We start from the raw sequence: 24340 nt of genomic DNA on the forward strand, positions 1-24340 counted from the left end.
TTAGTGTCACATGCTGCAGGATCACAAGGAAAGGCTATCTCAAAACAAACTATTTCTAAATGGATAGGCCATTGCATCTGTTTCTGCTATTCTCAACATGGCAAATCAGTGCCTAAGGGCATTAGGCCTCATTCCACCAGAGCAGCAGCCACTTCAGCAGCCTTTCTCAGGGGAGTACCAACCAAAGAAATCTTAGAGGCTGCAACTTGGAGTTCAGTGCACACCTTTACAAAGCACTACCACTTGCCTCTCTACTCTAAGTCCAGAGCAGGCTTCACCACTACAGTTCTGCAGGGCCTCATAGCCTCTCCTAATCCTATTTAGCCCAGCCACCCTTCCTCAGCTTTGGGATTCAACCCAAGAGTAATGACTGCAACAGTGAAACACGAACATAGTGCAGTTGTGTGCCTACCATAAATGTAGATGTTTGAGTGTATTCACTGTTGCAGTCCAGGTTACCCACCCACCATCCCCCTTCTCCTTGCTGGGGCTTATTTGCACTTCTCTATCCTATACAACCTTGTTGGTATATTTACTTGTAGATGAAGGAAATGTTATTTTTGTGTATGTATTTCTTATTTATATATTTTTCAGCCTACCTATTTGGGGCACCTGACATCTGGGGCAAGAAAAACTGAAGAAAATGGCATCGGCTGCATCTTTCATACCCCTGGCGCACTGACGTCAGGGAAGAAGTGACAGCAACTGACGCCGGACCTAGACTTTGGAATTCTGGCCGACTGCGGGTAGCCTGCCAGCAGGATAACCCAAGAGTTATGACTGCAACAGTGAATACACTCTAACATCTACATTTATGGCAGGTACACAACTGTACTTTATCCCCCTTTTTGTGGATGGGTATGATGATGTCCTTCTTCCATGTGGTCAGTATCTGGTCCGTAACTCATAGTTGCTCAATCAGTGCATTAAGTCAGTGGAGTAGGCTATCACCTCCATCCTTGATTGCTTCCACAGTGACCTGATCTAGTCCTAGAGCCTTCCCGTTTTTATCAGTTTTCTGTGAGCTGATTTCACCTCTTCAACTGTTGGTTTTGCATCAGTCAATGGGGACTCGGAGCTCAATGGGTTGCGGATCTATCACTGGTCCATGAAGTGAGTCACAGTTGTAAAGCTCTTGAAAGGGCCAAGATTTAAGACATGGGGTCTCAAAAAAGGTACTAAGAGTAGAAAGCCTTCACCTAAATGTTTTTGGAATTATGTTCCCTTCAAAAAGCTTTGGAAATGAAGGCAACAATGGAAGTTTGATTTGGGTCCACATGAAAATTAGAAGTGGCTGCTAACTGCACTTTGATGACTGTGAGGCTAGTGCCTTTCAGAAACAAATCTGCTAAGAAATCTAAAATGGATGGTAGTGGAGCTGAAAAGGGTCCAAATCTTTGGAAGAAGCCTATATGGTGAATCTTTTCCATTTGCAAAGGTTTGTTTTTTTATGAATGAATGGAGAAGACAACCTGGTATCTATGTCCAACATTAGAATATGGGAAACCTTTTGGTCAATTTCAATGTTTTTATGTCTCAGTGAGGCTGACCAGATAGGTGAAGAAGGTCTGGACATGGACCCAGGACCTATTAGAATTATTGTTGCCTTGCACTTCATGGCTTTCTGAATAAATCTGGTTATCAGGGAAAAAGGTAGAAATGCATATAGGAGACCTGGGATACAATTGTGGACTACATCGTCCCTTGGTGACTGACTGACTGTCCATGTATGGAAGCCAGGGCAAATAGCTGCTTCATTTGTTGTTTACACTTAAGGCAAAAATATCACAGAAAGGTTGGCCCAGCGACTGAAAATCACTATCACTACTGACTGAGGGACCACTCGTGAGGCAGAACAACAGACCTGCTGAGTTTGTCACGTAGAACAGTGGAAGTTCCTGGGATGTGCACTCTCAACAGAAAGTGTTGGGAAGACATCACTCATTGGCACACAATAACGGCTTCCCAGCACATATATTAATGGGTTCCTCCTTCTTGCCGATATACCAGACCACAACATTGTCTATCTGGATGGATATCACACCCTCAAGTGAGGGAGACTTGAAATGCCTGCAGTGCCAGGAGGACCCTCATATCAACACACTGATGTGAAGACTAGTCTCTGTCAATGACCATGTACCTTGAACCATATTTTTTCGTAATGCCCCCACAAATGCAGAAGATAAGCACCCATGGTCACACTGGCTATTGGGGTGGAAGGCTGAAAGGTCAATCATGTTACTGTTGGTGATGTCAGTCACCAACAGATGTGGCTCCTGCATGCATGCAGGTGTGAGATGTAGTGGGGCATGAAAGGGTTAACACATCAAAGACCATTGTGCTAAAAGTATCCACTGCAGGACTCCCATGTAGAACTTTACTTGAGGTAACACTGTGATCAATGCAGCCATGGAGCCCAGTAGTTGAAGGACAAGCCTAGCTAGAAGGTTGGGATAAGAAAGGTCCTCTGAAGCTAGTTGATATAGGGGCAGAATTCTGGATTGCAGACTTCTATCTGAGTAGTTGAGACAAGGTGGTATCATAAGAACTCTAATATCCGTGTTGGTATCAGCTGGCTTTTGGGCAAGGTTGACTAACTCCTTGTAAAGTGACAACATTTCATGGTATCTGGGACTTGTGACAGATCATGTAGGGGTTAGCACTGTGATGCTTAGATAGTTGTTCTGTCCACTCAGGAAATGTCATAGGTAGAATCATCCTTCTTGGAGGCCAAAAAGGGTGGAGTTGGGGGTGCCTCTAAACTGCCCTAATGGCATCTCAAATAAATGACTCCAAAGTGAGGATAACTCCAGGCTCCACAAGAAACTGGCGTGCACTTCTGAAGGCAAGAGATAATGGCAATTCCTTATAAGTCTGGATGTTTTGAAAGAAGGGATCTTGCTGTGAGAAAACAGATGGGGATAGACTTATTCTCTGTGTGCACCGGGTCTATATCATATGAGCAAATCACACAAATTGTGAATGCTCATAATATCAAACTTCCTATTGTGGGAGGCTGCATTCCCACACCCCCCAATAAACATATATTCCAACTCTGAGATCACACTACAGTGAGGAAAGGGCAAATATCCCATTCTTCACTGTACCGTGCTCTCAGAAAAAGCACTTCGATGTCTAGTACGTTCGATATTATGAGCATTCGCAATTTGTGCAATTCGCTATGATATAGACCCCGTGTGCAACTTGGCACTCTAGACTCAAGATCTTCCAAGTCATAAAAGGATTTGAAGTGTAAGGGAGAAACTTGCTGCCACCTCCCCCCAATATCTACATGTGAAATTTGTGAGCACAGTTGTACAGAACTGAGTAATAGTGGCAGATGTCAGGAGACTGAGAAAACTGCTCAGTTGTTATCCAAAGATGGCACATACTGGCATTGGGCCTGCACCTGGCATCGCAGGGGATTCAGACTGTAAACTCTGCAATGAAATCTCAAGTTAACACCAGATAAACATCTGTTTGATATCCAGTCCATGAACTGCAAACCCTAGTATGAAATAAGCTAGTGGACCTTCAATGACCAAGGCCTAATGGCTCATGTGGGGCTGTATGCTGGTCCTAACAGGAGTTCTTAGTCCTAAGTATCACTGATTTGTGACAAGATGACTCAAGACACTACTCCCTGCAATCATTATTGTCAGTTGCTGGTTCCAGTTGATTAACCAAGGGAAGTATGGTGCAGGAACCTTGGGATAAATCACCAGGTTTGAGTCAAGAGCTATCTCCCCCAAGCTCTTTAGCTGAAGTTAATCAATGGTTTGGGCTTGACTCATTGCTAGTCAAGGCCACTTCAATACTGTACAGATCCAAGGGGCGGGCTGGACACCAAACTTACCTTGAGAATACTCGGGACTTAACTTTATCTCCAAATGTTTGTCCTTGTGGTGGTGCTCTCAAGCCAGTGAGGTGGTAAATTCTGCTGCTCTCTAAAGAGATGTCTACTGTTTTTTTTTTTAAACATCTTTATTAAAATAGCACTTAATGCATAGGTACATACACATGAATGGAAAAGAAAATAAACCATATTGTTTTTCCATTTACACACATTACACATTACATTTTCTTTATAGCAATTGTCTTTGTCTAACATTACATAAATCACTCAATCCCTGTCTTCCTCCCTTAAACCTCACGCATCCTCCTGAACATTACTCTGCATTATCATTCCCACAAATTCCATTCATTTATGTGTAGTTTGCTGCTTCTCTTTTCTAGAGATCCCTCTTCCAATTCTTTTCTCCCTCTTGCAATACTCAATACTTCAAATACAGGTGGTTTAGATTTTGAGTTCTATTTTCTAATAATTTTTTTTTGGCGGCCTGAAGAATTAAACTTAAAAGGCCTTATTATGTAAGCAATTCAGATCATGTGTCACAGCTAAAATAATCATTTCCTTAGTTACAGCCATTTGTTCCCCCAATGTTTCTGACAGTGTACTCTGTTGGGAATTTTTTAAATCTAGCAACTCCCAAAAAAAAAATGTTCTCAGTTACCTCCTCCTTCATCATACCACCAGCGTTTGCTACCCAAAGAAAAATTATTTGAAATCTGATTAGGAAGAACTGTCTACTGTTATGAGAAGCTATTCCCTCACTGGAGACACATACACTTATGTAACAGACATAATATGTCATGGTGTACATTGGCGAAAATGAACAGATGCCCCAGAATGAAATACTTCACAGTAAGCTTAGCTCTGTGGTGCAGTGGGATGGAGCTCTGACTGTGACCTAGTTGTCTGGTGTTTGATTAGCAGCCTGGGACTTGAAGAGCCAGGCAGGGAGCAAGAGGGGTGAAGGAGCATGACCAACTTGTCTCTCCTAAGGGGGAGGTGAGGGTGCTTAAGGAGCACATGGGAAAGGGTGATTTCCTTGTTAAATACTGGGGAAATTGCTTCTTGTGCTTAAGTGTTGTGGGTGGCGAGTGGGGCTGCTTGCTGGCAGTATCACCTAGGATGTAAGGAATGACCAGCATGGTCAAGCCACTGCATGGCCCCCTTCCTACACTTAGCAAGGTGCAAACAGGAAATAGGGCTATAAATGAAAAAAAAAAACAAACAAACAAAAAAGTACAGTTGTGTACACTTACCATAAATGTAGATGTTCGAGTGTATTCACTGTTGCAGTCATCACATTTGGGTTATCCCTGCCAGGGTAGCCCTCAGTCAGCCTGAATACCAGAGGCTTAGTATTTCTGCGTTGGTTGCTGTCGCTTCAGGACTGATGTCAGGTCATCAGTAATATAAAGTAAGGCAGCCAAAGCCATTACAACAGTTTTTCTTGCCCTGTCAGGAGCCCCCAAGGGGAGCCAGGATATGGTGGAAGAACCCCACCAGTAGGAAGTAAATACCAAAATATTCCTTGTAAGGAGGGAGGGAGAGAGAGAGAGAGAGATAGAGACAGAGAGAAAGGGGGATGGAGGGAGGGAAACCAGGACTGCAACAGTGAATACACTTGAACATCTACATTTATGGTAAGTGTACACAACTGTACTATGTTCTTCGTGTTTCTCTGTTACAGTCATCACATTTGGGTTGATTCCCAAAGCTGAGGAAAAGGGTGGAGACAGTCAAGAAGACTAGGAGCTGGCTAGGATTCCTTGCAAGACTGCAGTGGCAAAGCCTGCCCTGGATTTGGAGAAGATAGGCAGGTGGTAATGCTTGATGAAGGTGTGAACAGATGTCCATGTTGCAGCCTCTAGGAGGTCCCTGGTGGGGACTCCTCTGAGGAAAGCTGCAGAAGTGGAGGCTGCTCTGGTAGAGTGGGTCCTGACCCCCTTAGGGGGAGGTTTCCCATGTTGCTTGTAGCAGAAATGGATGCAGTGTGCTATCCATTTGGACGTGTTTGTTTAGATATGGCTTTGCCCTCTGCTCCTGCAGCAAAGTTGACTAACAATTGATCAGTCTTTCTGAATGATTTAGTCCTGTCCAGATAGAATCTGAGCTGTCTGTGCACAATAGAGAGTGCAGTATTCTTTCCCCCTTGTTTTGTGGGTTAGGGGAAAAGGTGGGCAAATGAATGGATTGGTTGAGAGCCACACTGGACACCATTTTTGGCATGAAAGATGGGTTAGTCCTGAGGGACACCCTGTCAACATGGAAGATGATGAAGGACTCTGCAGCCATGAGTGCTTATAGCTCGGATACTCTTCTGGCTGAAGAGATGGCCAGAAGCAAGGCTGTCTTCCAGGAGAGAAACTTTAACTCTGCTGAAGCTGCTGGTTCAAAGGGGGGGCAGGATGAGCATTTCCAACACAAAGTTTAGGTCCCAAGCTAGGGTAGGTGCTCTTCTGGGTGGCCTCAAGTTGCTAGCACCTCTTAGGAACTGTTTGATGAGAGGGTGTGAGAAAAGTGGGTGCTCAGTGTTGAAATGAGCAGAGATAGCGGAGGCATGAATTTTAATAAAGGAAAAGGAGAGACCACTGTGTAGCAGGTCAGCTAGGTAATCCAGGAAGAGAAGTAGGGAGGGCTGTGCCATATTAGCTCCCTTAGCCTGGATCCAGGTGCAGAACCTTTTCCGTCTGACAGCATAAGACATTCTAGTGCTAGGGCGTCTGGCCTCACATATAACATCTAGAACCTGTTTACTGAGACTGGTAGCTTGTTCTGTGGTCAGGGAATAAGCCAGGCTGTCAAATTGAGGGTCTGCAATTGGGGATGCATGAATTCTCCTTCCCTCTGTGTCAGGAGGGTTGGGATCTGAGGGAGATGCCATGGTGGCAGAGGGGACAGGCTGCGCAGTAGTGGGTACCAGTGCTGGTGAGGCCAGTCTGGAGCAATTAGAATTGTCCTTGGTTTTTCTTCCCTTATTTTGAGCAGTGCCCTGGTAATGAGAGGTAGTGGGGGAAATGCATAGAGCGAAAGGTTGTCCCACTGCAAGGATAGGGCATCCACTTTCCAGGCCCTGCAGTGAGGCTTCCTGGTGCAGAACTTGCTGAGCTGATGGTTGGAGTGGGAAGCAAAGAGGTCGAACTTCGTGGTACCCCATTTCTGAGTTATTAGGGTGAAGGTTCTTTGGTCTAGCTGCCACTCATGTGGATCCAGAAGATTTCTGCTTAAGATGTCTGCTAGAGAGTTTAGAGAGCCTGGCAGGAATTGTGCTAACAGGTGCAGTTGCATGGCTGAGGCCGTGTGCCAAAGGGTCATGGCGAGCCTGCATAGAGGGTAGGAGTGAGTCCCTCCCTGCTTGTTGATATACCACATCACAGTGGTGTTGTCTGTTTTGATCAGTAGAGCCACTGGGGAGAGAAAGGGCCTGAAAGCTGTCAATGTGTGCTGGACAGCTAACATCTCTTTATGGTTGATACAGATGTACCTGACGTGGGCTCCATTGGACCTGTATGCACCTGCCGTCTAGAATTTATATAACTGACAGTTGATGGATTTTTTTCTAAATCTCAACATTTATGAAGGACTGACACCTCTACAACAAATCTCTGAGGTAGCTAGGGGTTACTTTTTGTATTCTAGGATTTCAGGACAACACCCCCCCCCACCCCGGAGTGGTGGTATCCCATTACTGAAGGACTCCTTCCATGTATCTGGAGGGTTCTGGATCCAGTCTATAACAAATATGCATGACAGGAACACCATTGCATGTTCTATCAAACTGGTGACAGCGTACAGTGCATTACTAGCCACCTTTCCCTTGTGGAAAAGTTCTGTGAATTTTCCAAGTGGTTAATATATTAAATCTTTGTACAGTGACATCAAATGCACTCTTTAATTGTTAGAAATGGCTTTGGTTCAAGACTTGAACACCCCCCCCAAGTGTGCTCTATCTTCCTTGACAACTGTATCTCAGTGTAAAACCTGTATATTGTGAATTTGCAGTGGTTGCTCCTGTACCACATTAACTATACACAAAACATAAGTCAGTTGCTTTGTTCTGTTAAACTGGGTACATTACCATCTATGAATTATGGCTGCTTCTTTACCTGCATAAAGTGGTCTGTTGTGAAGCTTCACCAACATCTTAAGTTACAAGCTGAAATGGTTCAAAGGGCAAAATTAACCAGCTGAACCTTCAGCTCTGAACCTTTCTAAAAAATATATTTTTTTATGAGATCAAGCTCCTTACACTCCCCACCGAACTTATTAAAAAAAAATCTTTGCATAATCACAGAAAAAAATGAAATCACTGCTGACACACAAAGAAACTTTATCAGCTGTCATTTCTTATGGAAACTACTAATCATGAAGTTCGACATCTGGAAGGAGAACACAATATGGTGTTGGTGTAGGGAAGCCCTGTGTTATATAATCAAAAATCATAAAGCAATAGAGAAAGATGGTAAAGACCCTTCAAATCCAGCTTCAGACAGGCACATTTAATTTCTTAGCCATAATTCTAAACTGTTTTTGTCTATAAAGGCTAAAAGAATGGCAAAGGTGATGATAAAATTGATATAGATCAATGTGGTTTTGTGGAGGGGAGACAAATGTTTGACATTAACAGAACACTGAAGATCCAGAGGAAAGCAGAATGTAAGAAAATACCACTGTTGTTGGTGGGTCTTGATGCACAGCAAGCATTTGACAGAGTAATCTAGGAGTTTAAGATCAGGGCTATGGAAGCATTTACATTCCCTGATAAAAATTATAAGGTTGATTAGGAGGATATACAAGGAATCGGAGGTGAAAATTAAAGTGGGTGTGTTCCTCTCTGATAACTTCTGTTTGAGCAGAGGAACCAGGCTATGGTGTTCTCTTCCCCCTTTGTTAAAATTGAAGTGGGTAGGTTTCTCTCTGATAATTTCTTTCTGAGCAGATGAACGAGGCTGGGATGTCCTCTTCTCCCCTTTGTTATTTGCATTATATTTAGAAAAACTGGCAAAGAAAATAAGGGACTCAGAAATTCATGGATATAACTGGTAAGGTAGTCAAGAAAAGCTGGCTCTATTTGCAGATATTTTTTATCTGATAAAATCAGAAAAGGACATTTAAGTGTTTTGAGACAGCTTCACATCTTTTCAGTACAGAAAATTAATAAAACTAAAACAAATGCAATACCTGTAAATTACCAGCACATGAATTGGTTCAACTATATATGGGGACATAAAATGAAGTACATAGGAGTATGGATTAAAATGTATTCTGGTGTGGCAGGTAAGGATATGTGGGGAAAGACTAAAGAAAAGATAATACAAAAACGGAGAAATTGGAAACCCTGTTTTATGGACATGGATAGAAAGATACAAGCAGTTAAAATGTTTTTAGTTCCTTTAGTTTTATACACAGGTCAGTCATATTTTTATCAACCAGAGGAAAGTTGTGAACGGCAATCAATAAAGAGCTGAAGGATTCTATCTGGGAGAGGAAGATGAGAACAGTTAAGTGGGATAAGCTGATTCTTCCAATAAAAGAAGATGGTCTGGGATTATCTGATTTGAAGGGGTATTTCAGAGCTACACAGTTAAGGCTTCTACACAGCACAAGCACAAACTTTTAATTCAAAGTGGAAAGGGATGATGATGATGAAACAAGGGGCAAGAAACAATGACAGACTGGGATTCTGGATGCAGATCCTTAAGGAGAATAACAATAACCATACTGAATATTATATTCATAAAACAGGAGAAAGTATTCTAAGAACTAAGCCAGCATATGAATGGAGAAAGAAGATTCTGCCGATAGGGGTGATTGCAATTAGAGATACAGACCATAGTCAAGAATAGGCTGGAATTTATTGGAGAAAACCGGCAAAAGAACCAAGGTATTGAGAGCAAATAATTACAGAGGGAAAGGTAAAAGAATGGGAAGAGGCCACGTATTTATTTGGACTGCAGGCCAGAGAGTGCCTTCCCTATCAAAGATTGATATAAGGGTATAGAGAAAGAGAAACAAATAAGGGGATCGTAAGTGAAAGACCTGCACTGGCACAGTTTTTAGTAGAATCTTAGTACAGTATATAAAATATGGCATGATAACTATAAGAATCAATCAGATGAGGTTAGAAAGGATTGGGAAAAAAGACTGGATAAGCAATTCACAAAGAAATAATGAGGGGATATATTTATGTTTCCCAAATCTGAAGCAAAGTCTAGAAGATTTAGGATCTTTGCTTGGAAGTGATTGCATGGGTATTTTTGTACAAGTAGACTCCAAAGAATTTTTCCTCAAGTAGATAGCAAATGTTGAGGTGTGAAGAGGAAGAAAGAAGTAATTGGGAACATATTTTCTGGGAGTGTAATGAGTTGGCAGACTTTAAAAAATACATGCAGACTACTCTATCATAAATACTAGGTAAGGAAATTGGTATGACTAAGGAAGTTTTTTTTTTTAAGCTATGATACAGAATCGAAATAGCCTAGACCTAAGTAAGGCCTTACTGAGTCTAACTGTGGTTACTAGAAAATGGAAATCAAAGTCTAAACTAACTTTAATAGAAAAGCAACTAGAATTAGGATCTTTAGAAAAGGGTAGGTACAAATTATATAGGAAAAATGGGAATTATGGGAACAATATATCTACATGAGGAATGAGGGTTGAAAGAAGGCAGGATCTGAATGAGCAGTGTAATGTTGGACTGAGTGACTGGATAGATAAGTGATGTATAATGTTTATAACTAAAATTAAGTCAATATGGTTTGTTTTCATTTATTTCTGACAATGAGATTCAGATTATACCTCTCAACTTCTTTGCTCAAGAATTCTGGATGAAGTTGAATATAATTATCAGGATAAAGGCCTAAAATCAGGGACAATTTAAACATATTACTATAATTTACTCAAAAATTAATGGAGTAACAGACTTTGTATTAAAATGCATTTTCTGAATAAGTATGAAAGTTTAATGGCTGGCATCTCTGATAAAGTGTAATCCCCTCAGTCATTTAACAGAAAAAAATGAGTGACACTGCAGAAATATGATGCAAAATCAGATCCAGTTGTGAAGTATGATTCGGGACATAACTCAGCATACAACCAGTGAAACAGTAGAAATAATAACAATCAAACAATTAAAACATTCAAAGACTGTTCCAATTCATGGGGAATGAATCAGAGAAACAACATTTGAAATAGTTTTCATCAAATGGTAGACTTCTCTTTCTGTCTGCTCATCAACCACAACATTACGATGCAGTACTCCATCCATCTCTTTTACACTATATATTACACTATCAATAAAACCATCTCAGTGATTGGTCCAAGAATTTGGAATTTCTTGCACAGCCATATACGCATTCTATCTAGATTTATGCAGTTTCGATATCGTAAATGCAGTTCTCCCAGATGAAGAAATTTGTAAATGTCAAGGTAACACCACCTAAAACAAGCAGCTAATTGTCATATAGTGTAATACCTAATCATTCTCTAAAATGACATACTGTTTCCACTCTGAGTAATGCTTGCAATGTATTTGCTTCTTTTTTTGGGTTGCAGTTAAAAATGTCCACTTTGGTCCAGTCTACCAACCTAGTTACCAAAAAAACAAAAACAATAAATAAATAAAACAAGTAAATGCCTTCCAATTATAACTTAATCTGTTCATGTACTATGGGAGCACTAGAACCTGTAGATAAGTGAAGGAAGTGGAATGTAACTGTAAGCTATCCAAAATGCTCTTAGGCTAACCTAGGCCACTTACCTGATTAACAGAGAGAGAGAGCAACATGAGCATGGAATATTGTTATGAAACAGTTATTGAACTCTGCATGCATAGTGATTATGTATTTTGAATGTTACTTATTAAGTTCACAACCAAAAAGCGTATGGCTGCTGTTTCACTGAATCTCAGAGTCATGTTCTCTGGAGGAAACTTCAGGTCAAGTTACCTAGGGATTGAATGCAGCAATTCCAGTGTAGGAGTGTAGCATACAATTAACTGCACTCTTCAAACTGCGATCTTCCGTAAATCTCATAGATACACAAGATATATGCCCATTTCTGAAAATGCTACTTTAAAAACTTGGGGTACACCAGCAAAATGCTTCATAACTGGTAACCTTTTGACTTTTGCGTAAACATTTTTAAATGAAATAATTTCTTGATGTATTTATTAACACTATCAATTTATATTTACAATGAATAAGAACATAACGCAGTTATATGGTTTCTTTCTTTCTTTTTTTTTTTTTACAAAACCAAGTTAGAAATTACACAATATGAACATACATTTGGTCCATTAATCCTGAGCATTTTACACAGTTAATTTATAAGCTATACATATATTTCAAAAGAAAGCAGTATACTATCTACTAACTCTTGTCCTAAACAAAGTCAGAAAGTAATAATCTGTATTTCATGTATATTGTTAGAATTTACAAAATACTGTCCATTCTAAACCATTTGTAACCACATCATCTCAATCATGCTTGTCTGTCATAGTTAAAAATATGAAACCAATATTTCTATTACTAAGTTTCTTTTTACAGCTTAGGCACATGTGCTACCATTGTGACTGGTTTTGTTACAATTCCAGTAAAAGACTTTCACCTGTATCCTCAAAGTTCAAAATGAAGGAGGCAGAGGTGAGGGAGGCAAAGGAAGGGCAACAGGAGGCAGAGGTGAAGCAGTGGGAGGAGCACTTCTGGCACCTCCATTGTTACTTTGCACATTACTGATGGAAGATGTTTCGTTAACTGTGGCTAAAATAAAACAGATACATTCACATTTTCAGTGATACAGACATGATGTCTATTACAGAAATCAGGTATAAAGTAAAAATATTAACAAGTTACTCCAGAATTATGGTAATTTACAATGTAGTAATCATCTGATTTGTAATGGACAAATTTTACTGTCAACTGATTTTAGGCAGTCTTAGCATGAATAATTTGCAACATTGTGGCACAAACATAACATACCAGCTTAAAAATGCTCGTTTTCAATGCGATAAAAGTTGTATATACACCAGGTTCTTGTAATTGTTAGCATACACACTAGTTATACTGAGTGCTGCAACAAAATTACTCATTCAAAAGTGCTAATTAAAAAAGTGTAGTATATTATTTTAGTACATGCTGACTTCAAAAATTATATAATACACTGATGTAGCACAAGCAAAACTGCATACTGTTCAAAACATGGGGAGTCAGGATAAGCTGAAAAAATCCTTGTTTGGGAGGGTGGGCAACTCAAAAATTAAAACTAACAGAACAAAATAATCTAATACTGCTGCACAATTATCAGGCTTTGTGTGATTACATATGCATATTACACATTATGTACTGTTCAGCAGGCAGGGGGATGAAGTGTTATCTCTTCCAGTCAGGAGCAAATATAGGCAGCATGGAGCACAGAACAATAAAAAAAGAATGCCAAAGATATGGATGAATTTAGGCAAGGCCTGTACAAATTTGAAAAACAGGTGCCAAGATGTCAACAATTTGGAAAAAAATGGTTTAAGAAAAGAAAGTGCAAAATAATGAGGAGATTACGTCTGTCACAGTGATCAGTTTTCAAAAGCTATGTGCAACCAGACAGTGCTGTTGAGATAATAACAGGAGTGGCTGGACACAAAATCAAGCACTTGAATATAAGAATCAGTTTTATGTAATCATTTTTTAAAGAGAATCAAGCACTTGTGCATTAGAATGAATGTTACAGAATCATCAAGAGCAAAAATCAAGCAGGACAGCTGTGGTGATGTTGATCTGATCCAGTCCAATGATGGCAGTCATTTCATACCAGAATCCGTTAAGGTGTTGCTTGACAGAGCACCATTATTTGTCTTAGCAGTTTCTTCTAAACATAATAATAAAAAAAATAATGCTATTAGGCTAACAGACTGTTATGGTTTGCATGCGTATTTTCCTGTGCATAATCAAGATTTTACATCAAGTATGAACATCAGTTTTAGTGAAAGTCTAGCTTCAATGGTAAACAAAAAAGAAACAGTAAGAAAACAAAGTGGTCCTGTAAGTAAACGTCCATCATCTAATGACAATAAATGTTTTGTTATGCACAAGAAATGTTCTCCATATTTTGATTAGCTGATAATTTTACACAATGAAAAGTACAGTTTTGTACCTACCATAAATGTAGATGTTCGAAGATCCACATTGCTGCAGTCCTTACATATGGGGTAATCCGCTGTCCTCGGTCGGCCCGAATACCAAAGTATTAGGCTGACGTCGGTCATGGGCGCTCAGATCTGACATCAGAGCGTCAGGGTATTAAAGCGCATGACCGACGTCATATCCTCAGTCTTTTCTTGCCCCAGATGTCAGAAGGCCCTAAAAGGAAAGGCCACAGCCAAAAATAGAAGACTTCCCAAAAGGCATGTACAAACAACAGCTACCACCCAAACCATACAACCACTCCAAACTACAGAGGGGAAGGAGGGAGGGTAAACTGGACTGCAGCAATGTGGATCTTCGAACATCTACATTTATGGTAGGTACAAAACTGTACTATGTTCTTCATCTCACATTGCTGCAGTCCTTACATATGGGTAGAATCCCAAAGCAGAGGTAAAGGGAGGCTGGCAAAATCATAAAGCATTGGGAGCTGCCAAAATGCCCTGTAAGATTGCAGTGGCAAATCCAGCCCAAGATTTGGAATAAAGAGGAAGGTGGTAATGTTTAGAAAAAGTATGCACTGAACTCCAAGTAGCTGCTTCCAAAATATCTTTAGTAGCTACTCCCCTTAAAAAAGCTGTAGAAGTGGCAGTAGCCCTAGTGGAGTGAGGTCTGATTCCAGCCGGAATCTCCTTACCATGATGAGAGTAACAAAAAGCAATACAAAAACCAATCCACTTAGAAATAGTTTGCTTTGAAACAGGTTTCCCTGAGAGCCTAAAGCAAAAGAAACAAACAACTGCTGAGACTGTCTGAACCCTTTAGTCCTGCTCAAATAATAACGCAACTGCCTGTGAATATCCAAAGTGTGCAAAACTTTCTCCCCTTTATTTTGGGGATCTGCATAAAAAGTAGGCAAATGAATTGATTGGTTCAAGGCCACATTTGAAACCACTTTAGGCATAAAAGTAGGATTAGTGCTAGAGATACCCTATCCTTATGAAAAATTAGGAAGGGTTCAACCGCCATAAGAGCCTGTAATTCAGAAACCCTTCTAGCAGACGTAATGGCCAACAAAAAAGCAGTCTTCCAAGACAAAAACTTTAACTCAGCAGTAGCTGCAGGTTCAAAAGGAGGTAAAGTAAGCTTTTCCAACACAAAATTGAGATCCCAGGCAGGAGTAGGAGCTCTACGTGGGGGTCTTATGTTCTTTGCCCCTCTAAGAAATTGCTTAAACAAAGGATGAGAAAACAATGGAGGGTCACAGTCATAGTGAGCAGAAATGGCTGCAGCATGAACTTTTATAGAGGAGAAAGACAAACCCTTGTCTAATAATTCTGTAAGATATTGAAGAGAAACACTTAAATTAGGCCTGGAAACATCAAAGCTCTTTGATTTGCTCCAAATTAAAAATCTCCTCCATTTATCAGCATAAACTTTCCTTGTACTAGGCCTTCTGGCCTCCAAAATAACATTCAAAACTTGTTGTGGAAGCTGCGATCCTCCAGGTTCTAGACCCAAATGTGCCAGGCTGTTAGATGCAGGGACTAAATCCTGACATTGAGGAAATGATTGCCCTCCTGAGACAAAAGGTGCGGAATCGAAGGCAAAGGCCATGGAGGCTCCCGTACTAAACTCCTCAGCAGAGGGTACCAGTGCTGTCGAGGCCAATCTGGAGCTATTAGAATCATGGAGGGCTTGTCTTGTCTGACCTTCAAAAGTACCTTGGGGAGGAGAGGCAGAGGCGGAAAGGCATAAACGTGAAGATTGCTCCAACTGAATGATAGAGCATCCACTTTCCAAGCTGTGGGATGAAACAGTTTTGTGCAAAACTTTGGCAACTGGAAATTTAGTGGAGAAGCGAACAGATCTATGTCTGGAGTCTCCCAAATCACTGTCAATTCTCGAAACACCTGAGGATCCAATTTCCACTCGTGGGGATCCACTATCTGTCTGCTCAAAACATCTGCTAAGGAGTTCTGTGCTCCTGGTAGAAACCTTACTTGAAGATTGAGGTGTAAACTGAGAGCAGTCTCCCACAAAATCATTGCTTGCCTGCAAAGTGGGTACGAATGGGTTCCCCCTTGCTTGTTGATGTACCACATGACAGTTGTGTTGTCTGTTAGAATCAACACCTGCCCTGGTTGAAGAAAATCCTTGAAAGCCATCAATGCAAATTGGACCGCTAACATCTCCTTCAAGTTGATATGTAAATGTTGAAGTCTGGCAGGCCACGTGTCTTGAACCCATTTTCCATTGAGGTGTGCTCCCCAAGCCTTGTCCCAGGCATCTGTCGTTAAAATCTGACTCGCCTCTGGTCGGGTCACAGAGAGTCCCTTGTTTAGGTGACATTCCTGAGCCCACCACAAAAATTCCTTTTGAATGCAAGGTATTATTTGAATGACAGTGTCCAGATCTTGGCAGTGTTGTGTCCATACATTTTTGAGATACCATTGTAGCTTCCTCATATGCAGTTTGGCATTGGGAAGCACCAGAATACAAGATGCCATGAACCCCACGGCTTGAAGGACTGTCCTTGCAGTCAGCCTGGACCGTAGAGACAATTGATGGAAGTAAAGTGAAAGGTTCTTTTGCTTGTCCGGGGTCAAAAAGGCCATCTGGGAAGCTGTATTCAGTCTCACACCCAGAAAGCACATTTCCTGAGAGGGTACTAGACTGGACTTTGTTTCGTTCACAGAATACCCTAGGCACCTTAACACTGCCATCACATACTGTAGATGATGAAGAAGTTCGCACTTGTCTTGAGCAAGAATCAGGCAATCGTCCAAATAAGGATAAATTTGTATTCCTCTTAACCTTAAGAAGGCTATCACTGGAGCCAGAACCTTTGTGAACACCCTGGGCGCAGTAGATAAGCCAAAGGGCAATGCAGAGAACTGATAATGTAAATTCCCAGCCTGAAAACGCAGGTATCTCCTGCAACTGGGCCTGATAGGAACATGAAGATAAGCCTCTTTGAGATCCAGAGTTACCATCCAGTGATCTTTGCCCAACAGAGGTAGAAGTTGTTGCAACGTCAACATTTTGAATTTTGGAATGTCCAGGTATGTGTTGAGGATAGATAAATCCAAAATTGGCCTCCAAGTGTTTCCTTTCTTTGGTACTAGAAACAGGTGAGAATAAAATCCTAGGCCCACTTCTGACAGAGGGACCTGCTGAATAGCCCCCATTTGAAGAAGTAAAGAAATCTGGTTGTGAGCCTCTACTCTTTGCTGAGGAGGAACGTCTGGCATGCCTTTGAAAGGAGGCAATGTATGGAAATAAAACTTGTAGCCTCGGTCTATAATGTCCAACACCCATTTGTCCTGGGTGATTAAAAGCCAGTTTTGCTTGAAGAGTGCCAACTTTCCTCCCAAGGGAGCTGCCAGACAGGAAGAATCTGGCAGCTGAAGATGCAGGTCATTGGGCCTGTTTACGAAAGGACTGGCCCCTGCCCTCACCTGTAGACTGTGCAGGTGAACTCCACGTTCTAGGCCTGAAAGTACTCTGAGCTCTGCCCCTACCACGTCTAGATCTACCCCTAGACTGTAAATCAGAAGAAGGATAAGCCCATCCCTTAGTAGGCCAATTCCTGCTAAACTTAGGGGGCTGCACCTGCAAAAAATCTTTAACAGTCTGCATAGACTTAGCCTTGTCTTCCATTTTCAAGACAGACTCCACAGGAGAACCAAACAAAACTTCAGACTGTAAAGGAGCATCCAAAATCCTAGTTTTAACATGCTCTGACAAATTCTGATCCTTAAGCCAGGCGTGCCTGCGAATAACTGAACCGGTGGCAGCCACCCTGGAAGAAGCCTGTAAAGCATCAAAACCACACTGCAAAGAATGCTTACCCACCTGTTCAGAGGCATGCACCAAATCCTGTAATTCTTTACACTCTATGCCCTCTGCCAAAGCATCCACTTTAGATTTTAGTTGAGTAAGGAGAAAATTCTGATACTTCAACATATGAAACTGGCAATTTAAAGCCCTCATTGCTAAAGTGGAAGAGGTATACACTTTCTTACCCCATCTATCCAAAGCTCTAGCATCTTTATCTATAGGCACTGGATTCTTTACAACAGAAGCCCTGACACCCTTAGGTCCCTGGCTAATAGTTTCTGGGTCAGCCCTAGGACTCTTATACAGATATTTATGCGCCTCAGGCACTCTGTAATACCTGTCTGGCTTAACTGGCGCAGGAGGCAGAGACTCTGGATTAAGGGAAGCCTCGGAGAAAACATCTTGAACAACATCTAAAACAGGAGGTATAGCCAAGGGCCTATTGCTGTGGTAAAAACAAAAAATCCTGACCTTCCCATTTAAAATGTTCCCTCATAGAATGCAGGGTTTCTGAAAAAGAAAAATCCTCTGGAGGAGAAGCAGAAGGGGTGGAATCCTCTGCGTCTGAATCAGAATAAGGAGGAAAATCCTGAATGTCTTCAGCCGAAGACTCTGAGTAATCTGAAGCCTGCTCCAAACTTTCCACCTCTGGCTCCACCCTAGGCCTCTTATCAGGAGGGGGCATAGAACCTCTGATTAAAGAAATTAAATCTTCTGCCATTTTAAGCATGTGCTTTTTAGGGACAGAGCCTGCAGAACTAGGACTGACACCCGTGGAAGGCAAACCAGGCCTGCCTTTGGAAGGAGCCTTAGAGACAGAAGGAGAAGGCCTAACCACCTTAGGCAAGGAAGGAAGAACAGCAACCTGAGAGGCCCCTCAGCCTGACCTGACTCCTGAGAGGCCACATCTTGCAAAATCAAAGCCTCCCCCTGAGACTCAACTGAAACCTCGGCTGGATCCACAGATTCCACCGTAGTTTCTAAAGAACCGCATCCGAACGGACGACTCATCTTGTCTGGACTTTAAAGATTTGTCTTTGCGCTTCTTCCCGGTAGCGGGCTTCGGAGGATCCGACGGCATATTATAATTACACCGCTTACCGAAGACAAGCCTAGCGCAATCTAACCTACGTTTAATGGTGCGCTTATTAAACCTAGCACAAAAGCGACACCCGACTACGTCGTGCTCAGGTCCCAAACAAGGAATACAAAGAGAGTGGTAATCCCTATGCGGTATCTGTTTCCCACAAGAAATACAATTATTCACTTTTTCTGACATCCGGAATTAACTGAGGCAAGAAAAAACAAAAATATTCCCTAACGGGGTACTTAGCCCAACTTGGATTCGGTCTGAAACTCAGAATACGAAAATTTCAGAACGCCGAACGGCACTTGCAAACGCTGCTTCTGCATCGGACCATGCGGTAAAAAAGACTGAGGATATGACGTCGGTCATGCGCTTTAATACCCTGATGCTCTGATGTCAGATCTGAGCGCCCATGACCGACGTCAGCCTAATACTTTGGTATTCGGGCCGACCGAGGACAGCGGATTACCCCATATGCAAGGACTGCAGCAATGTGAGATGAAGAACATAAGAGCATTCACATTTCCAAAATGCCAACAAACCCTTACATAGAACATGGTACTTAAATAAATAATCTATACAGGTAAGTACTCAGCATTAACTCCAGATCTTCTAGGGCTTCTCCTGCAGTAGAAAACCTTTACAATGGAGTCCTTCACCAACCACATGGTTGTCCCTGGATCTTTGGCAGTTTAATTTAATGTCAGAGCATGTCCATATGAATTCTCTCTTCATTGTTTCCAATCTATGCTCCAGGAAACAAAGCTCACTACAGTTTAGAAGCCCAATGCCTGACCATAAAATGCATCTCATACTAAAGAGCTCAAAGTTTTGACATCCACCCTGTTTCAATACCAGCTTTATCTGATTCATGCATACATGAAGTTGGAGCCCATCTTACTAAGCTAGGCTGGAATCAGTGCTGAAAATATGGCATTTCATCAGTGTCCAAGATGGCTGGACATTGAGTCACAGCTTAATTCTAGCTCTCCCAGTGTGAAAACAGAAACTTAGCAGAGAAAGCCAGTGGATGTTTATTTCTTGCTAAATTTCAGTTACTGGCTAATAAGTGCACTGCCTAGATAAAGTACAGTTGTGTACACTTACCATAAATGTGTATGTTTGAGTGTATTCACTGTTGCAGTCATCAATCACATTTGGGTTATCCGCTTGCAGTAGCCCTCAGTCGGCCTGATTATCAAAGTCTTGGGTCCTGCGTCAGTTGCTGTCTCATCTTCCGTGACGTCAGGTAGTCAGGGGTATAAAGCATGCAGCCGACGCCATTACATCAGTTTTTCTTGCCCCAGATGTCAGGTGACCCCCTAATGGGAAGCAATTTTATATATATATATATATATATATATATATATATATATATATATATATATACACACATACAAGGTTATACCTCCAACAAAAAGCAAATACACCAAAAAGCTTTTAAGCATAGTAAAGGAGAATAGAGGTATAGCCAAAATAAGTCAGGGGGCTGGAGGGAGGGTAGCCAGGACTGCAACAGTGAATACACTCGAACATCTACAATTATGATAAGTGTACACAACTGTACTATGTTCTCCATGTTTCACTGTTGCAGTCATCACATTTGGGTAGATTCCCAAAGCTAAGGATGGGAAGAGGAATTTAGATAGCATTAGGACCAGCTATAAGGCCCTGCAAGACTGCAGTGGCAAAGCCAGCTCTGGATTTAGAGAAAATTGGCAAATGGTAATGCTTGGTGAAAGTATGAACAGAACTCCAGGTAGCAGCTTCTAGGATGTCTCTGGTAGGGACACCTCTGAGAAAGGCTGTAAAGGTAGACGCAGCCCTGGTTGAATGGGGTCTAATCCCCTGTGGGATAGGTTTTCCAGGTTTTCCATGGTGCTTATAGCAGAAATGAATGCAATGGCCTATCCATTTAGAAATGGTTTGCTTTGAAATAGCCTTCCCCCCTCTGCCCCTGCAGCAAATGCCACCAGCAGTTGTTCAGATTTCCTTTGAGGTTTAGTCCTGTCCAAGTAAAATCTAAGTTGTCTGTGCACATCTAAGGAATGCAGTATCCGTTCCCCTTTGTTCTGTGGATTAGAAAAGAAGGTTGGCAAATGAATGGAATGAATAAGAGCCACACTGGATACAACCTTGGGCATGAAGGAGGGATTGGTCCTGGATACCCTATCCACATGAAAGATGATGAAAGGCTCCACTGCCATAAGGGCCTGTAATTCAGACTTCTTGCTGAAGTGATTGCTAAAAAGAAAGCGGTTTTCTAAGAAAGGAATTTTAACTCTGCAGTTGCAGCTGGCTGAAAAGGAGGAAAAGTGAGTTTTTCCAATACAAAGTTAAGGTCCCAGGGTGGAGTTGGGGCTCTCCTGGGTGGTCTTAAGTTTTTGGCCCCTCTAAGGAACTGCTTGAGTAGTGGATGAGAAAAGACGGGTGGGTTCTGTGTGGTAATGAGTTGAAATGGCTGGTGTGTGAATTTTGATGGAGGAAAAAAGAAAGGCCCCTGTGAAGCATCTCAGTTAAGTATTGAAGAATCTGAGGTAAATTGGGAGCTGCTGTGACCATCCCTTGAGTTTGGTTCCAGGCACAGAATCTTTTCCATTTTTCAGCATAAGATTTTCTAGTACTAGGCCTCCTTGCCTCCAAAATGACATCCAACACTTGTTTACTGAGGGATGATAACGGAGAGATTAGGTAATTAGCCAGGCTGCCAGGTTCAGGGTTTGAAGCTGGGGGTGCAGAATCTGGCTCTTCTGCTGTGACAGCAGGGTAGGGGTCTGAGGCAGGTGCCATGGGGCTAGCTGTGACACACTGCGCAACAGAGGGTACTAGTGTTGGCGTGGCCAGTCTGGTGCAATCAGTATCATCCTTGGTTTGTCCTGTTTGATCTTTAGTAGTACTTTGGAGAGGAGAGGCAGAGAAGGAAAGGCATAAACTGACAGATTTTTCCAAATGAAGGACAGAGCTTCCACTTTCCAAGCTTGTTTGCAGGGAGTCCTTGTGTAGAATTTGTCCAATTGGTAGTTCTGGGGGGAGGCAAACAGGTCTATATCTGGGCTCCCCCATTTGTTGATCAACATGTTGAAAGTCTCTGGTTCCAGTTTCAACTCGTGTGGGTCCATGAGATTTCTGCTTAGTTTGTCTGCCTGTGTATTTAGTTTTCCTGGCAGGAATTGAGCCTATAGATGCACTTGGTAGCTCAAGGCTGTGTTCCACAGAGCCATGGCTAGTCTGCAGAGTGGGTAAGAATGGGTACCCCCCCTGCTTGTTTATGTACCACATAACAGTGGTGTTGTCCGTCTTTACCATTAATTGTCCTGGAAGAATGTGGTCCTTGAAGGCCGTCAGAGCATTCTGTACAGCTAACATTTCTTTTTGATTGATATGCAGGTGCATTTGACTTAAGTTCCATTTGCCGTGAATGCACTTCCCTGCCAGGTGAGCCCCCCATGCATAGTCTGATGTGTCTGTTGCTAGGGTTTGGGTGGCAGAGGGTAGAGTGAATGGTAGTCCCTTGTTTTGGTGGCAGGCCTCTGCCTACCAAAGGAATTCTAACCATAGGCAAGGTATGATAGGAATCATTGCTTCTAAATCCTGAGAATGTTGACACCATAGGCTTTTTTGATACCACTGTAGTTTCCTCATATGCAGTCTTGCATATGGAATTAGTAGAATGCACAAGGTCATGAACCCCAAGGCTTGCAGTATTTGCCTTGCAGATAGCAGGGTTTTTGTGGCCACTAGTTTGAAGTAAATTGTCAAATGAATTTGTTTCTCTGGCAAGAGGAAAGCCATCTGGGAAGTTGTGTTCAAGCTTTCTCCCAGGAATATAATTTGTTGACAAGGTATCAGATGTGATTTCGTTTTGTTTATTGTGTACCCCAGACAAGTTAACACCTTTTGTACAAATGTCAGATGATTCAGACGTATGTCCTGGCTTTCTGCCTGAATTAGACAATCGTCCAGGTATGGGTATATTTGAATATTTCTTTGCCTGCAAAATTCAATGACTGGAGCTAGTCACTTTGTGAATACCCTGGGTGCAGTAGATAAGCCAAAGGGCACTGCAGAGAACTGACAGTGCATGTAGCCTGCTTTGAAGCGTAGGTATCTTCTGCAAGAGTCCCTGATTGGGATGTGCAGGTAGACTTCCTTTAAATATAGTGTTGTCAACCAGGCATCCTTGCCTAGCATAAGAAGTAACTGGTGAAGAGTTAACATCTTGAATTTTGGAATCACCAAAAAGGTGTTTAAGGTAGAAAGGGCTAGGATAGGACGCCATGAGTTTTCTTTTCTGGGTACCAGGAAAAGTCTTGAGTAGAAACCTTGCAACTTTTCCTCTTCTAGTACAGTTTGAATAGCCGTTATGCTTAAGAGAGAGAGTACTTGCTTTTGAGCCTCTGCCCACTGATTTGGGGGTAGATCTGGCCAACCGTTTGGGGTTGGTAATGTGTGGAAGTGAAATTTGTATCCTTGGGAAACTATATTTAAAACCCATTTGTCCTGGGTAATGAGTTCCCAGTTTACCACAGGGGGGGAGTCTTATTACTCCCTGATTTGGAAGTGGGAGCTCCCCACTGCTTAGTCCTGTGCATACCCTGGGACTGAAGCCTGGGTGTTCTGCTGGTTTTGGATTTGGACTGAGAAGGCCTGGAAGAATCAGGAAAGGACCAATTCTTAGAGGGCCAATGCCTACTAAATCTTGGAGCTTGTACTTGTAGGAAATCTTCAACAGTTTACATATATTTAGCTTTTTCCTCCATCTTTTTAAGAACAACTTCTGCTTTGTTCCCAAACAGGCAGTCCTGATTTAAGGAAGCATCCAGCAATTTAGCTTTAACATGATCTGGCAAGGATTACTCCTTAAGCCAAGCATACCTTCTAAGTACAGACCCAGTGACAGCAGCCCTGCAGGATGCCTCTATATAATCAGAACCACATCGCAAAGTATGTTTTCCAACCTGTTCAACAGAATTGCATTAAATCCTGTAAATCCTTGTTTTCAGCACAATCAGGAATTAACATAATTTTCTGTTTAAGCAATCTAATAATATGCTGCTGATACTTTAACATATGAAACTGGCAACTTAAGGCCCTAATGGCCAAGGTTGCAGAAGTGTATACCTTCTTACCCCATCTATCCAGCGCGCTGGAGTCTCTATCAGAGGGGGTAGGATTTTTGGCAGAAGTAGCTTTAATGCCCTTGGGTCCCTGTGAAATGGTCTCAGGATCTGCAGTAGGATTTTTAAAAAGGAACCTGTGAGAGTCAGGAACCCTGTAATATCTGTCAGGTTTTCTAGGAGCAGGACGTAGAGAGTCGGCGGCCAAGCTAGATTCCAAAAAGGCATCATCAACAATGCCTAGTACAGGAGGATGGCTAAAGGCCTGTGCTGGGGCAGGAGTAAGAAATCCCTAAGCCTCTTTTCAGAA

At 42.0% G+C, this 24340-nt stretch overlaps 1 protein-coding gene across 1 annotated transcript in view; it reads right to left on the reverse strand.

Moving 5' to 3' along the window:
- Positions 1-12001: 12001 nt before the first annotated feature.
- The window catches only part of WASHC4 (WASH complex subunit 4), a 1952913-nt gene continuing 1940574 nt past the window's right edge, over positions 12002-24340 (reverse strand). Inside the window, exon 37 of the mRNA XM_044087827.1 lies at positions 12002-13708. Within this exon, the coding sequence (XP_043943762.1) occupies positions 13641-13708 (68 nt within the window). The 3' untranslated portion in view covers positions 12002-13640. The remainder of the gene's footprint in view (positions 13709-24340) is intronic.

Source organism: Protopterus annectens, chromosome 11.part0, assembly GCF_019279795.1.
Source record: "Protopterus annectens isolate FY-2018-M chromosome 11.part0, PAN1.0, whole genome shotgun sequence".
In the NCBI taxonomy this organism is placed as follows: Eukaryota; Metazoa; Chordata; order Ceratodontiformes; family Protopteridae; genus Protopterus; species Protopterus annectens.